We start from the raw sequence: 12,958 nt of genomic DNA, 5'->3' as shown, positions 1-12,958 counted from the left end.
TATATATAAAACGTGTGTGTGTGTGTGTGTGTGTGTGTGTGTGTGTGTGTGTGTTAACATGTCCGCCTCACAGTGTGCAGAAATGCACACAGTTCCTGTGGAACACTCTAAATCAGGGTTGTCAAACTAATTTTTGTTGCGCACCACTTTGGAGTTACATCTTCCTTTGGAGGGCCGAATTAATGTTTAATCATCACATAGTATTATTGCACAAAACAAATTGATGGATTACAAGTTTTGAAATCAGTCAAATATGTGTTCACTTTTTGTTCAAGTGAGTGTAAACAGTGTCATCTGGTCTGTTATTAGTCTTGTCAAGGGAAATATTTATAGTTATGTTGATATATAAGTTTTGAGTTGAGAACAATATGAGAACAAGTCAGATGGCTCATTGTGTCTGTTTTTGTAGGTTTGGATCATTTGGTGAAGGTAGTCCTGCCTGACCTGCAGAAAGACAACATAAATGTGTGGGTAGTACATCACTCACCAGTGAGTGAGGGTTTCATCAGTTTACTGGATAAGGTAGAGAACATGTCAACGGAAAACAAATGTGGGCCACTCAAAGTCGACATCATGTCCAACTTCCTCTTCATATTTACATCGGGAACCACAGGTATGACATGATTAAAATATGTTTCAAATATAAATGAATAGTGTTTTTCTCGAGAGATGACGTATAAAAACAAGTATTGTATTTTTTTTTAATGGATTCAGTAATTGATGAAAATGAAATACTCATAGCTATTGCTTGCCAATGTGTTTATGCCATGGGAACTTTTCCACCTTTTGTCACGTTACTACCACAAATGCAAATGTCTTTTATTGGTATTTCATGATATAGCTCAAAGCATATTCAGGTGTTAGAAAGTCCAGACTTACCATTGTGAATATTCAAATCAAAATTTGAATACTGTATTGCTATTCACAGATGATCATTTATTTTGACTGGTCTTGAGCTGTTCTGCAAAAACACTGGGTTTAAAAAAAAGTTTGAGAATGCGAAAGCTCTGAGAAACGTACACCAAAAGACTTGCAGTTGTAATTTCAGCTAACGGGAATTCTACAATGGAATTGACTCAGGATGGTTGAATACTTTCTCACGCCACATCTTACTCATTTTTATTTGTAAAAATGTTTGAAATCATTTTCCTTCCACTTCACAATTATTTACCACTTTGTGTTGATTAATCACATAAAATCCCCCACCAAATATGAGCACGTTTGGGTTTATAATATGAAAAGATCGAGAAAAGGTCAAGGGGTACGAAGCCACTAAATACACATCTCTATCTGCCTGTTTTTGTCTGTCTGTTAGCATTGTAAACTCTTCAGCTGCCATCATCTCACAGAGTGGAACCACTTCATAAATGTGATACTTCACACATTATGTCCACTGTTTGAATAGTTAGAAGTGAACCTGTTCATTTTAGCTGTAAATGATGTCCCTTTTTCGGTCAGGTTTCCCAAAGGCAGCACGTGTGGGTCATCTTAAAGCCATTATGAGTATGGCATTCTTTCAGATGTGCGGCGCTACATCTGATGACATCATCTATATCACGCTTCCTCTTTACCACATGTCTGCTTCACTGTTAGGCATTGGAGGATGCATACAGCTTGGTAAGAACGTCTGAGAACAGTAGGCAAAGCTAAGCAATCACGTTTTCCTTGCATGTCTGCATGTGTGTGGTCTGCTCTGTATGGTGTACAACAAAGTATCTCAATCAATCAATCAATCAAAACCTTCTTTTAACCAGAAAATAAAACACACTGAGACCAAGGTCTCTTTTTGGAGGATGGTCTGCCCAAAGAAGGAGAACAATTCATGTCATAACAATAACGATATATACCGTATTTTCCGCACTCATAAGTCACAGTTTTTCTCATAGTTTGGCCGGGGGTGCGACTTATACTCTGGAGCGAAATTATTATGTGAAATTATTAACACATTACAGTGCAGCATTATATAATTTCACATGTTATTTTCACATTAAACCGCAAGAGGGCGCTCTAGGTCTGTGTTGATAAATCGATGATGAGTCTGACGTGGGCGACATTTAAGAGGAAGCGCCGCATCTTCTACCTCCGGAGATTTATTTAAAAGTGACACCGAGAATGAAGATTTACAGTCAAACCTCGGTTTTCGAACGTCTCTGATCTCAACCAAATCGGTTTTCGACCCAAAATGTGGAGTTTTTTTATGCCTCGGATTACGAACGAAAATCGGTTCTCGACCAAACTGAGCGCACTTGAATGCGCCACTCGACTTCTCTCACTTTCCTTACACGAAGAAGTGACGCTTCCTCGGGTGGACGAGGAAGTGACTCTTCCTTGTGTAGCATTCCATCGTGAGCAGATGTGTTCAATAAAGATTTTTAAAAAAGGAGCGTCCAATGTCAGCGGACGTGTTCAATATTTTTTTTTTTTTAAAGCATCATGTTTGTTGACATCTACGCAAATCGGACAGTTATTTCTGCATTGTGTATCAGTCCCTAATCATGGCACCAAAGAAAGCAAGTGAAAGGAGTAAAGCTGGGGAAAAAAGAGGAAAATAGTGCGCAAAACTATTGAATTTAAGAAAGATTTGAAAGCGAAATATGAATCAGGTGTACGTGTGTCTGTGTTGCCTAAGGAGTTCCGCATGCCGAAATCGACAATCAGCAGCATCCTAAAAAAGAAAGACCATCTTAAAGTCACTGATGTGGCTACAGGATTTCGTGTGTTTAGCAAACAAAGGTCACAAATATTAGAGGAAGTGGAGAAACTTTTGCTTATTTTCATAAATGAGAAACAGCCAGCAGGGGACAGTCTTAGCCGAGATACGATTTGTGGCAAAGCAAGACAATTGCATGGAGATTTGATCAGAAAAGGATCCCAGCATTGATCCTGAGGAGTTTGATTTTCAAGCAAGCAGAGGATGGTTTGAAAAGGTTAGGAAAAAAAGTGGGATACACTCACTACATTCATCATGGGGAGGCAGCCAGTTCAGACAAGGAACCTGTCGAAAAGTTTCAAGTTCAGTTTGAAAATCTTATCAAGGCCGAGGAATATCTTCCCCAGCAAACTTTTAATATGGACGAAACTGCACTTGTGTGGATAAAGTGGTTCAGAAAATGGATGGAGGGATGTTACCTCATACCATAGCGTAGGGTTGCAGAGAGAGAGTCCATAGTTACAGCCATTACTTTAGGGTTTATTAGTTCAAGGTGTAAAATAATATAATCTGCAATTGTCACGATGAGAGAGAGAGAGAGAGAGAGATGTTACTTTAATTTTTATGTGACAATGTTCATGTTTGTTAAAATTGGGAAAAATAAAAGATACAAAATGTTTGTACAGTATTTTACATATTACCTGTTCTCTTATTACATGTGTATACAGTTTATGGTGTAAAATAGTAAAAAAAAAAAATGCTTTAAAAAAACTTGTTTTATAGACGGATTAAAATGTATTACATCGACTATAATGGGAATCATAGTTTCGGTTTTTGAACAAATCACTTTTCAAACAGCCTTCTGGAACGGCTTATGGTCGAAAACCGAGGCATGACTGTAATTGGATTTAGTGGTTTGGAGTGACACTGATGATTTGGTAAACTTGTTAGTTTGTTCGTTATGCTGTAATTATCTGAATAACTCTTAATGTTACATAAACATACCAGGCATGTTCTCAGTTTGTTGTTTATGTGTCATGTCACCTTATCATATCGTAGTTATTCAGCGTGTTGTTGAGTCTTTTATTTTTATTTTAAATTGCCTTTCAATATGACATGTCTGTTCTTGGTGTTGGATTTAATCAAATACATTTCCTCCAAAAATGCAACTTATATTCCAGTGCGACTTATATTTGTTTTGTTTTTTTCTTCTTTATGATGCATTTTATGGCTGGTGCGATTTATACTACGGAGCGATTTATAGTCCCGAAAATACGGTACATAAAAGAACAGATAACAATTACAAACAGGAAAATGACATCTGTGGATTAGACTAGCATGCACCCAGAATGAGCGCACTAACGACTGCATCTACATCAGAGCATGTAGTTGAATGCTACTTCTCTGCCCTGTGTTTTTCTTCATTTGTTTCAAAGGTGCAACTTGTGTTTTAAAGAAGAAGTTTTCAGCCAGTCAGTTTTGGAAGGACTGTGTGAAATACAATGTGACAGTGGTGCAGTACATTGGAGAGCTCTGTCGATATCTGGTCAACCATACTGTGGTAAGATGACATTTAAGCAACCTTTTTTTATTCTAATTTGTGCCTTTTTGTTCCAGAATAGAGCTCCCTAGGATTGGATATTTACACAAGTTTATTTACAGTAGTATCATTTTATTGAAAATTGTTTTCCTGTATATTATGGGCTTTTTATCTCAAGTCAGGTCAGGAAAATCATAATAGATCAGTGTTTTTCAATCTTTTTCGAGCCAAGGCACATTTCTTTCATTGAAAAAATCCCGCGGCACACCACTAGCTGAAATTGTGAAAAAAGCTTATTTTAACAATTAAGTGTTATATTGTAATCATAAGCATTTTTTTTAACATTGAAAAATAAATGTTTCAGGAAAAGAACTGTATACAGTACAGAATGCAATATAAAATATAAGATATAGATTTAACCGTCTATGCCAGGGGTCCCCAACCTTTTTTGCCCAAAGGACCGGTTTATGTCAGACAATATTTTCAGGGACCGGCATTTAAGGTGTGGCGGAAATAATACAACAAAATAACATGGTATGAGCTGCATAAAAACTGAGGTGTTTTCGAAATATAATAAACAAGGAGCGTCTAATCTGGCCGCAACACTCTGATCGCTATGGTAATGTTTAATGCCTTCAAAATACGATACAACACAAATTCAAAGTGCATGAAAATGACGACCCACCACAGCACCGAGCTTGATTTTCTGCAACCAGACGGTCCCATCTCGGGGTAATAGGAGACAATGACACCTCAAGTGTGTGGTTTATGTCCAGTCTACTTCATAATTTTGTTTTAGTCGCGTTGCTGCAGAAAACCCCCGCCTCACACAGGTAGTATGTCGGAAATAGCAACAGTGCTGTTGTGGCGATCTCAGAGTATACAGCCATAACTTTAATCCAGTTGTCTCGAACGTACTTTTAAGGCCGCCGTCATTTGCGATCTCCAGCAGTTTTTTTTTTACTCACTTTGCGAGCTCCAGCGTTTTTAGCGTAATCGGTCACGTGACGGTGCGAGCTCCAGCGTTTTGTTTCAAGCGTAATCGGTCACGTGACGGAGAAGCGTGGCTTGACGTGAGTCAGGACACCTGGTCTATGCAACTGCAGATATGCTGCATAAGGTGGTTGTGCTATTTACAATTGTTACTGTTTTTTCACATATTTTTTATTTAGCAGTCTGACAGCAGTCGGTAGGAATGAGCGGCGGTATCTGTCCTTCTTGCAGCGCGGGTGTAAAAGTCTCTGGCTGAAGGAGCTACCCAATGCTGTCAGGGTAGGCTGGAGGGGGTCGGAGGGAATGTCCATCATAGCTTTTAGTTTAGCTAGCATCCTCCTGTTGCCCACCTCCTCCAGAGTGTCCAGGGAGCAGCCCAGGACAGAACTGGCCCTCCTGACCAGTCGCTCCAGTCTCTCTCTGTCCCGGGCTGAGATGCTGCCTGACCAGCAGACAATGCCGTAATGGATGGCCGAAGCCACCACAGAGTCATAGAATGTCTTAAGGAGTGACCCCTGAACCCTAAAAGACCTCAGTTTCCTGAGTAAAAAGAGGCGGCTCAGTCCCTTCCTGACAGGGCGTCCGTGTTGGTAGACCAGTCAAGTTTATTGTTGAGAAGAACACCCAGGTACTTGTAGGAGGTCACCCTCTCTATGTCCGTACCCTGGATGTTCATCGGTGCAGGTGAGGACTGTTTCCTGCAGAAATCCACAACCAACTCCTTCGTTTTCCCGGGGTTGATCTGGAGGTGATTCTACTGGCACCAGTCCATGAAGTCTTTCGTCAATACCTTGTACTCCCAATCATCTCCTTCTGTAATGAGGCCAACAATCGCAGAGTCGTCAGAGAACTTCTGAAGGTGGCAGGTTGGAGTGATGTAGCTGAAGTCCAAGGTGTAGAGGGTGAACGGGAATGGAGCCAGGACAGTCCCCTGCAGCGCCCCAGTGCTGCAGAGAAGCCTGTCCGACTCACAGCTCTGTGCCCTCACATACTGCGGCGGGTTTGTGAAGTAATCTGTAATCCATGATGTGAGGTGGTGGTCAACTCCGGCGTGCTGCAGCTTGTCCCCCAGTAGGTTGGGCAGGATGGTGTTGAAGGCACTTGAGAAATCAAAGAACATGATCCTCACAGTGCTCCCAGCATTCTCCAGATGTAACAGCACCCAGTGGAGGAGGTAGATGATGGCGTCCTCCATACCGATGCCAGGCTGGTAGGCAAACTGTAGCGGGTCCAGTGAAGAGCTCACCAGCGGTCACAGGTAGGCAAGAACGAGTCTCTCCAGCGTCTTCATCAGGTGAGACGTCAGCGCCACCGGTCTGTAGCTGTTGAACTCCTTCGGGTGGGGGGTCTTGGGCACTGGGACCAGGCATGAAGTTTTCCACACCTGTGGAACTCTGCCCAGCTTCAGGCTCAGGTTGAACATGTGCTGGACAATGTCACACAGCTGGTCGGAGCAGGTCCCGAGGAGCTGGGAACTGATGTTGTCTGGACCTGCTGCCTTCCTCATATTCATCCTCCTCAGTTGGTTCCTCACCTGTGCTGTCGTGACAGGCAGGAACCAGGAGACAGACTGGGGGTTGGGGGTGTAGTGTAGGTTGAGAGGGCAGTTGTTTGTTGTTGGAAGCTGGTCGTGAGAGGAGGGGTGGGTGGGTGGGTGGAGGGTAGAAAGTCCACGGTGAGAGTGGGTGCAGCTGCAGGGGGTGCTGGTGGTTGAGGGGAGGGACAGACGTCTGGTCAAACCGGTTGAAAAAACGGTTTAGTTCATCTGCCCAGTCTTTGTCCTTCTCAGTCAATGTCATTGGGCTTTTGTGGCCTGAGATGGTTTTCAGGCCCCTCCAGACAACAGTGACATTATTGGCCAGTAGCTGGTCCTCCATTTTCATCCTGTAGGCCTTTTTCCCCTCTCTGATTCTGCTCCTCAGCTGGATCTGCACGGCCTTCAGCTCCTCTGTTTCTCAACACAAAAGCCCTCTTCTTCTCCTTTAGGAGGGCCTTTATGTCAGGAGTAATCCACGGTTTGTTGTTGGAAAAACATCGCACAGTCCTGGTGGGTATGGTGTTCCGCTCACAAAAGTTAATGTAGTCCGTGATGGTGTCGGTGAGTGAATCATTGTCCTCCCCATGAACCTCACTGAAGAGCTCCCACCTGGTTGAGTCGAAGCAGTCCCGCAGAGCCTCTTCAGCCTCCATGAACCATCTGACCATGCGGGGTCACAGCTGGCTGCCTGTGCACCAGTCAACATAAATCCAATATTTTATCATCTTTCATGTTTATTCTCACTCAGCGTGATAAATGGTTTGGATGAACACAGATCTGATAGATCTGGCAGCAATCGATGAAAGACACAGGAAGCTCTTCCTCCACAGCTCTCATTCTTTCTATGTTTTTAGTTTTTACAGCAGTCAGGCTATTTCTTTAGCGGCTTCGGGTCCGAACATCTCATTTACAATGGCTTTGCAGGCGGGAAGTAATATCCTACAGACAGCACTTACTTTGCTCCATATATTCGTGTAGCATTGCCAATCCCATCCTGAATGGTGCTTGTGGTTGTTGCACAAAACCACAAGCAAGTATTATCATAGACAGCATTTACATTACATATAGAAAGATGCCTTCTTGGGTACGTCGAGGCCGCATCCGTATTGGATGTGTCAAGGTGAAGTCAGTCTCTTGGTGGGCAGGCACCAAGAGACATACAATACAGTCAGCTTTCTTAACCGCCAGGATTGATCGTTGGTGAAATGGGTGTCCATCGGTACTTTGTTAAGTTCTCTGACTGTACACTAGGTAGCATTGTTATGAAATATTGTTGACATGAAAAAGAAAGAAGAGTTCTATAAATGCGACTACGTACGTCGTACGAACTAGTGTTGTGCTGTTCAGAAAATACAGTGCTTGGCAACACTCTGCCTCCCGACACCACATTTTAACTCGGTTAGGAATGATTAAAGGGACGGACGAAAACCCACTACCATTCTTGCTTAGTACCGTCCTTTCTAAAAAAACATCTTGTCCTCCGTTCCCAAAATGGGCATACCGTTCCGTCCCAAGGACAGAGTGCCCATCTCTGCTAACTGAATGACACAATTCAAATTTTTTTCTTCATGCTGTTCAGGGTTTGTCTGAGAATGATGTAATTTCTATCATTTACCTGGTAATTAGACTTTTTCAATCAACCAAGTTTTGAATAGCAAAAGTGGGATTTCAAGAGTTCAAATGATGCACCTTTGGAAATCCCTGAGAATTGTTTTAATAATGACAAATTCTGCAATGGAGCAGGCCTATGAAAATGAAATTAAACAAGCCAGGCATCTTCTCCTCCATGTTTAACAGCATATGCGCACTATCTCAGATTAATTGAAATATTCCTCCTTTGTATGCAGGTTCCAGAGGAGAACAGTCACAGAGTTTGGCTTGCAGCAGGCAGCGGGCTTCGATCAGATGTGTGGAAGGCATTTGCCAAACGCTTTCGTACAATCACCATCAGAGAAGGTTATGGTTTAACTGAGGCCAGCATTGGCTTCCTTAACTATACCGATGAGGTTGGACCCATTGGGAGAGCAAGCTATTTCAACAAGGTTGGGTTTTTAATCGTTTGTTTCGGTGGTTCTTTTATCATTTGTCTAATGTATGTCATAATAATTTTCAAAAAGGAGCAAGCTCGAAAAAGCTTCCATTCGCATCAATCCTGAGGTGTTTTTTTTTTACTTATTCTTACTCTTTACAGATGATTCTCCATTCAGCGCTGTGTCACAATACAACAAAATATGTTTTTTTTTTTTATTAAAACATTAATATATGACCTGTTGTATTGCAAATGTATACTGCACAAATAATTTGGAAATTGTCAAAGTTTTGTCATTGCATACTCCCACGTAGTCAGTCTTTAGCCCTTTCATGCACCAATCATGATAACCTGTAACCTCATAACATGATAACCTATCCACTGTAGTAACCGCTGTCCCTGAAAGGGTAAATATGACAAACTGAGAATGTGATTGGTTCGATGGTTGGTGCTAAAACATCTCTGATTCTTCAGCTTTCGGTACCATTTGAACTCCTGAGATATGACACACAAACATATGAACCGTTCAGAACATCGTCTGGAAGATGTGTACGAGCACAGATAGGTAATTTCCATAATTTGTATGAACACTATTATGTCATTCTCACGTTGATAGATGTTTTTTTAGTCTCACATCATTTTTGATTATTTTATTTGAGCAGGTGATGCCGGTATCCTGGTTGCTCCTGTGACAGTTCTGAACCCGTTCTTGGGTTATGCTGGAAATAAGATCCAGTCTGAGAAGAAGTTGATCAAGGATGTGTTTGTGATGGGTGATGTCTATTTTAACACTGGAGACCTCCTGATGCAGGACAACAGAAATTTTCTTTACTTTCGTGACCGCATCGGGGACACTTTCAGGTACCGGTCAACATTGCTTGTGTCAGAATAAATTTTACATTTCATTTCATGATTTTACATCTCTTTTCCAAACTGCTTAACCTCACCTGAGGCAGTTTTCTGTATTCTCAAATGATCACTTCAGCAACATTGCGAAAACTTTTCAATATTGCATCAAAAAGTAGCTTCTTTTAGAACAGGCCCATGGGCTACTCAAGTGGTACTTGGGGACTGTTTGGGCATCACATATGTGACCTCTGTTCCTACCACCTGGTCACTATGTCAACATGATTATTCATATTTTTCATAACATTAAACATTTTTGGTGAGTTTATATTTTTTTTATAAATTGCATCTATATAGTGAATTATCTACTTTTGCTGCTGTTTAAAAGTAATTGATTGGAGTATACTGTATTCTGGACAGCATGGTACTAGAGTAATTGGCATGTCTGCCTTGCAGTCGACAGATTCTGTTTATTTTCTCTGTCCTTGTATGGGTGATGAGCAGTGTTGGGCACGGTACTTTTAAAAAGTAATTAGTTACAAATGACTTCTTCCAAAAAGTAATTGAGTTTGTAACTCAGGTACTGCCTTGTAGATTTAGCAATAAACTCAGGCTGCATTTTGTTGTAACAATATTAGCAGTGAAATGGCCCAACACAAAGCACCACAGAAAAAAATATTAACTGCATGAAAACATATGACTAACCACAACGCGAAGTCAAGAGCTGCTCACCGCATATTGTGCAGAGCTGGCTTTGTGTGTGGTCTGGATTTTTTTTTTTTTGTTTTGTTTTTTTTACTTCTGTGGCTAATTTGTGGGTTTAATAATAGCGATACAATTACCGTTACATTTTGACATGCGTCAAGACTCCATCATAGAAGGATGTAATGGAGAATGTAATGAAAGAACAAAAACATCTCAAGATCTGTCTGATACAGGTGGAAAGGAGAAAACGTGTCAACTATGGAGGTTTCTGAGGTTTTATGTTTTCTCAATTTTATTCAAGAGGCCAATGTTTATGGCGTCACAGTACCAGGTATGTAAAATTGTTGTTCATTGCTGCACTTGCACGTGATATTGTACACATGACGAGCATCACAGCAAGATCTTGTGAAAAATAATCTTCCATTTAATTTTTTGTGGGAAAGCATTTCAACTATCCATCCACCCAACCATCAAATTCTTCATCACCAACACGACCTTCAGTCAAATATAATCCAAATTGAGTCAAAACAGGAGCAACACCCAACACCCAAATGTTTTTGTCAAATGAATAAACCACAAAAACATGTTTTTAGTCAATTGTATTATTTTTTTAAATCAAATTTTATTCATTTGATTCAATTTTGGGGGGTAAATCAAAAACCCCAAAAAGTTATGTTACTGTTAAGCCATCTGTTGTACCAAATGAATCCTGCTGAAATTACTGTGTGAATCCTTGTGTTTGGTTTACTTTTACTTATTGCACCATTGGTGAAACATGCTGGCTTTTATTTTTCATTGTGATATCGATTGCAGGGTATGAAGGTCGAGTTGGCATGGCTGCTATTGTTTTAAATCAGGGGCGCACATTGCATGGTCCAAAACTCTACGACCACTTGGTCGAAACCCTTCCTGCATTTGCCTGGCCGTGGTTTCTCAGAATCCAGGTATGTCACCTTCTCAACCACAGTTTGTATTTTTACATATCTTTACTCGCTCATCTTTTTTTTTTCTTTCTTTCAGACCTCTCTGGACGTGACTGAGACTTTTAAGCAGCAGAAGGGGAAGCTGGTCCAGGAAGGATTTAACCCAGAAATCACAAAGGATCACCTGTATTTCTTAGATATCACTCAGAAGGACTATCTCCTCCTCAATGTGTCTCTATATCAGGATATTGTACACGGAAAAATCAAACTATAGTATCTGAGAGAATTATCTGACGAGTAATAAGCATCACAGAGCAACAGTAATTAATCATTTATAAATAGGTATATAGCAATTAGGGCAGTGTGTTATTGAAAACCCTGCAATATGTGGTATGGATGTTGAATATTGCGATGGACATTATTGCAATATTTAATGTACCTTCAGAAATGAGATTTTTATTATGTAATGAAAAATAATTTCATGAGACAAAATAACCAGGCTCAATGTATTCATTCATTCATTCATTTTCCGAACCGCTTTATCCTCACTAGGGTCGCGGGAGGTGCTGGAGCCTATCACAGCTGTCTTCGGGCAGTTGGCGGGGGACACCCCGAATCGGTTGCCAGCCAATCGCAGGGCACACAGATACGAACAACCATCCACGCCCACGAGAGACCGTGGTTCGCCAAAAAACAGAAGTGGCCTCATCACAACGCGTACTGTACTAAACTCTCGCAAAGACAATTCAAAGAACTCCTTCATGTCTCTATGATCCAGCCGTCATTGTTCTTGTCACGTTGCAAGGTGGTGGTGGACCCCAAAAAGCAGGCAGGAGCAGAGTGTACTTGAAAGATTGTATTAAAACTCAGAAAACTAAATCCAAAACAAACAAAGTCCAAAGTATCAAACAAAACACATGACTGAAGATAAAACATAACACTGACCAAAACATGACTGAAACAAACATGACAGCAGCAGACAAACGGCAACAAACAAACATGACAAGTAGCAAAGAGCAACAATGAACCGACAATGAATGGTCGGGCGGGGAGTCCTTTTAAAGCACTAATTACCTAATGACCAACAGGTGTGCAGCTGCAGGGGAAGCCCTACAGTGCCACCTGTTGATCCCAAACCGAATCATGACAGTTCTTCTTTGTCTCGCTGCTTCCCTCTCATCAAGTGCCACACACAATTCTTCAAGATGTACAGTTGCTGTGGTGAATGGCCCAATTTTCAACCCGTCCAAATGACGGAATGCCTTAAATTTTTCCTACAACTCTAAAAAAAAAAAAAAATCCGTCAATGATGGAAAATTGTCCGTTAATGTACTCTCTGCTGAAACAGAAGTACATGTTTAAAGGATGTAAATAATTATACAGACTTGTTGAACTTAGATTTTGTGGAAAAGACAGGCTTTAATTTGCTGTCACAAATCACCCCTCCTCCTCCCGAGTCATCACAAATGAAATAGGAAATGTCGGGTTTGCTTCGGGCTCGGGCCTGCAAATCAAGTTAATTGGTCAGGCTCGGGCTGGGTCGGGCTGGATTTTTTTGGCCCGAGCGTACCTCTACATCAAATCCATGGTCTCATTTTAATCACTGTCATGACATTTATTTTCCACATGATGGCGCAGTAGTACAAATAAAGCCTCATGATGCTTCGGCCCAGGAACGACCCAGTTGGATGGAAAGCCTCATTGCTTCATGAGGCTTCATTTTCCCATCACTACT

At 41.2% G+C, this 12,958-nt stretch overlaps 1 protein-coding gene across 1 annotated transcript in view; it reads left to right on the top strand.

Moving 5' to 3' along the window:
• Positions 1 to 11,732, top strand: part of LOC109511713 (long-chain fatty acid transport protein 6) — a 34,193-nt gene extending 22,461 nt beyond the window's left edge. Inside the window, exons 2-10 of the mRNA XM_019862969.1 lie at positions 410 to 613; positions 1,459 to 1,617; positions 4,087 to 4,211; positions 8,568 to 8,762; positions 9,224 to 9,314; positions 9,412 to 9,610; positions 10,534 to 10,631; positions 11,114 to 11,244; positions 11,321 to 11,732. Coding sequence (XP_019718528.1) covers positions 410 to 613; positions 1,459 to 1,617; positions 4,087 to 4,211; positions 8,568 to 8,762; positions 9,224 to 9,314; positions 9,412 to 9,610; positions 10,534 to 10,631; positions 11,114 to 11,244; positions 11,321 to 11,497 — 1,379 coding nt within the window. The 3' untranslated portion in view covers positions 11,498 to 11,732. The remainder of the gene's footprint in view (positions 1 to 409; positions 614 to 1,458; positions 1,618 to 4,086; positions 4,212 to 8,567; positions 8,763 to 9,223; positions 9,315 to 9,411; positions 9,611 to 10,533; positions 10,632 to 11,113; positions 11,245 to 11,320) is intronic.
• Positions 11,733 to 12,958: the final 1,226 nt, after the last annotated feature.

Source organism: Hippocampus comes, unplaced genomic scaffold (assembly GCF_001891065.2).
Source record: "Hippocampus comes isolate QL1 unplaced genomic scaffold, H_comes_QL1_v1.1 scaffold223, whole genome shotgun sequence".
Classification (NCBI taxonomy): domain Eukaryota; kingdom Metazoa; phylum Chordata; class Actinopteri; order Syngnathiformes; family Syngnathidae; genus Hippocampus; species Hippocampus comes.
This window is presented reverse-complemented; position numbering and strand designations above follow the sequence as displayed.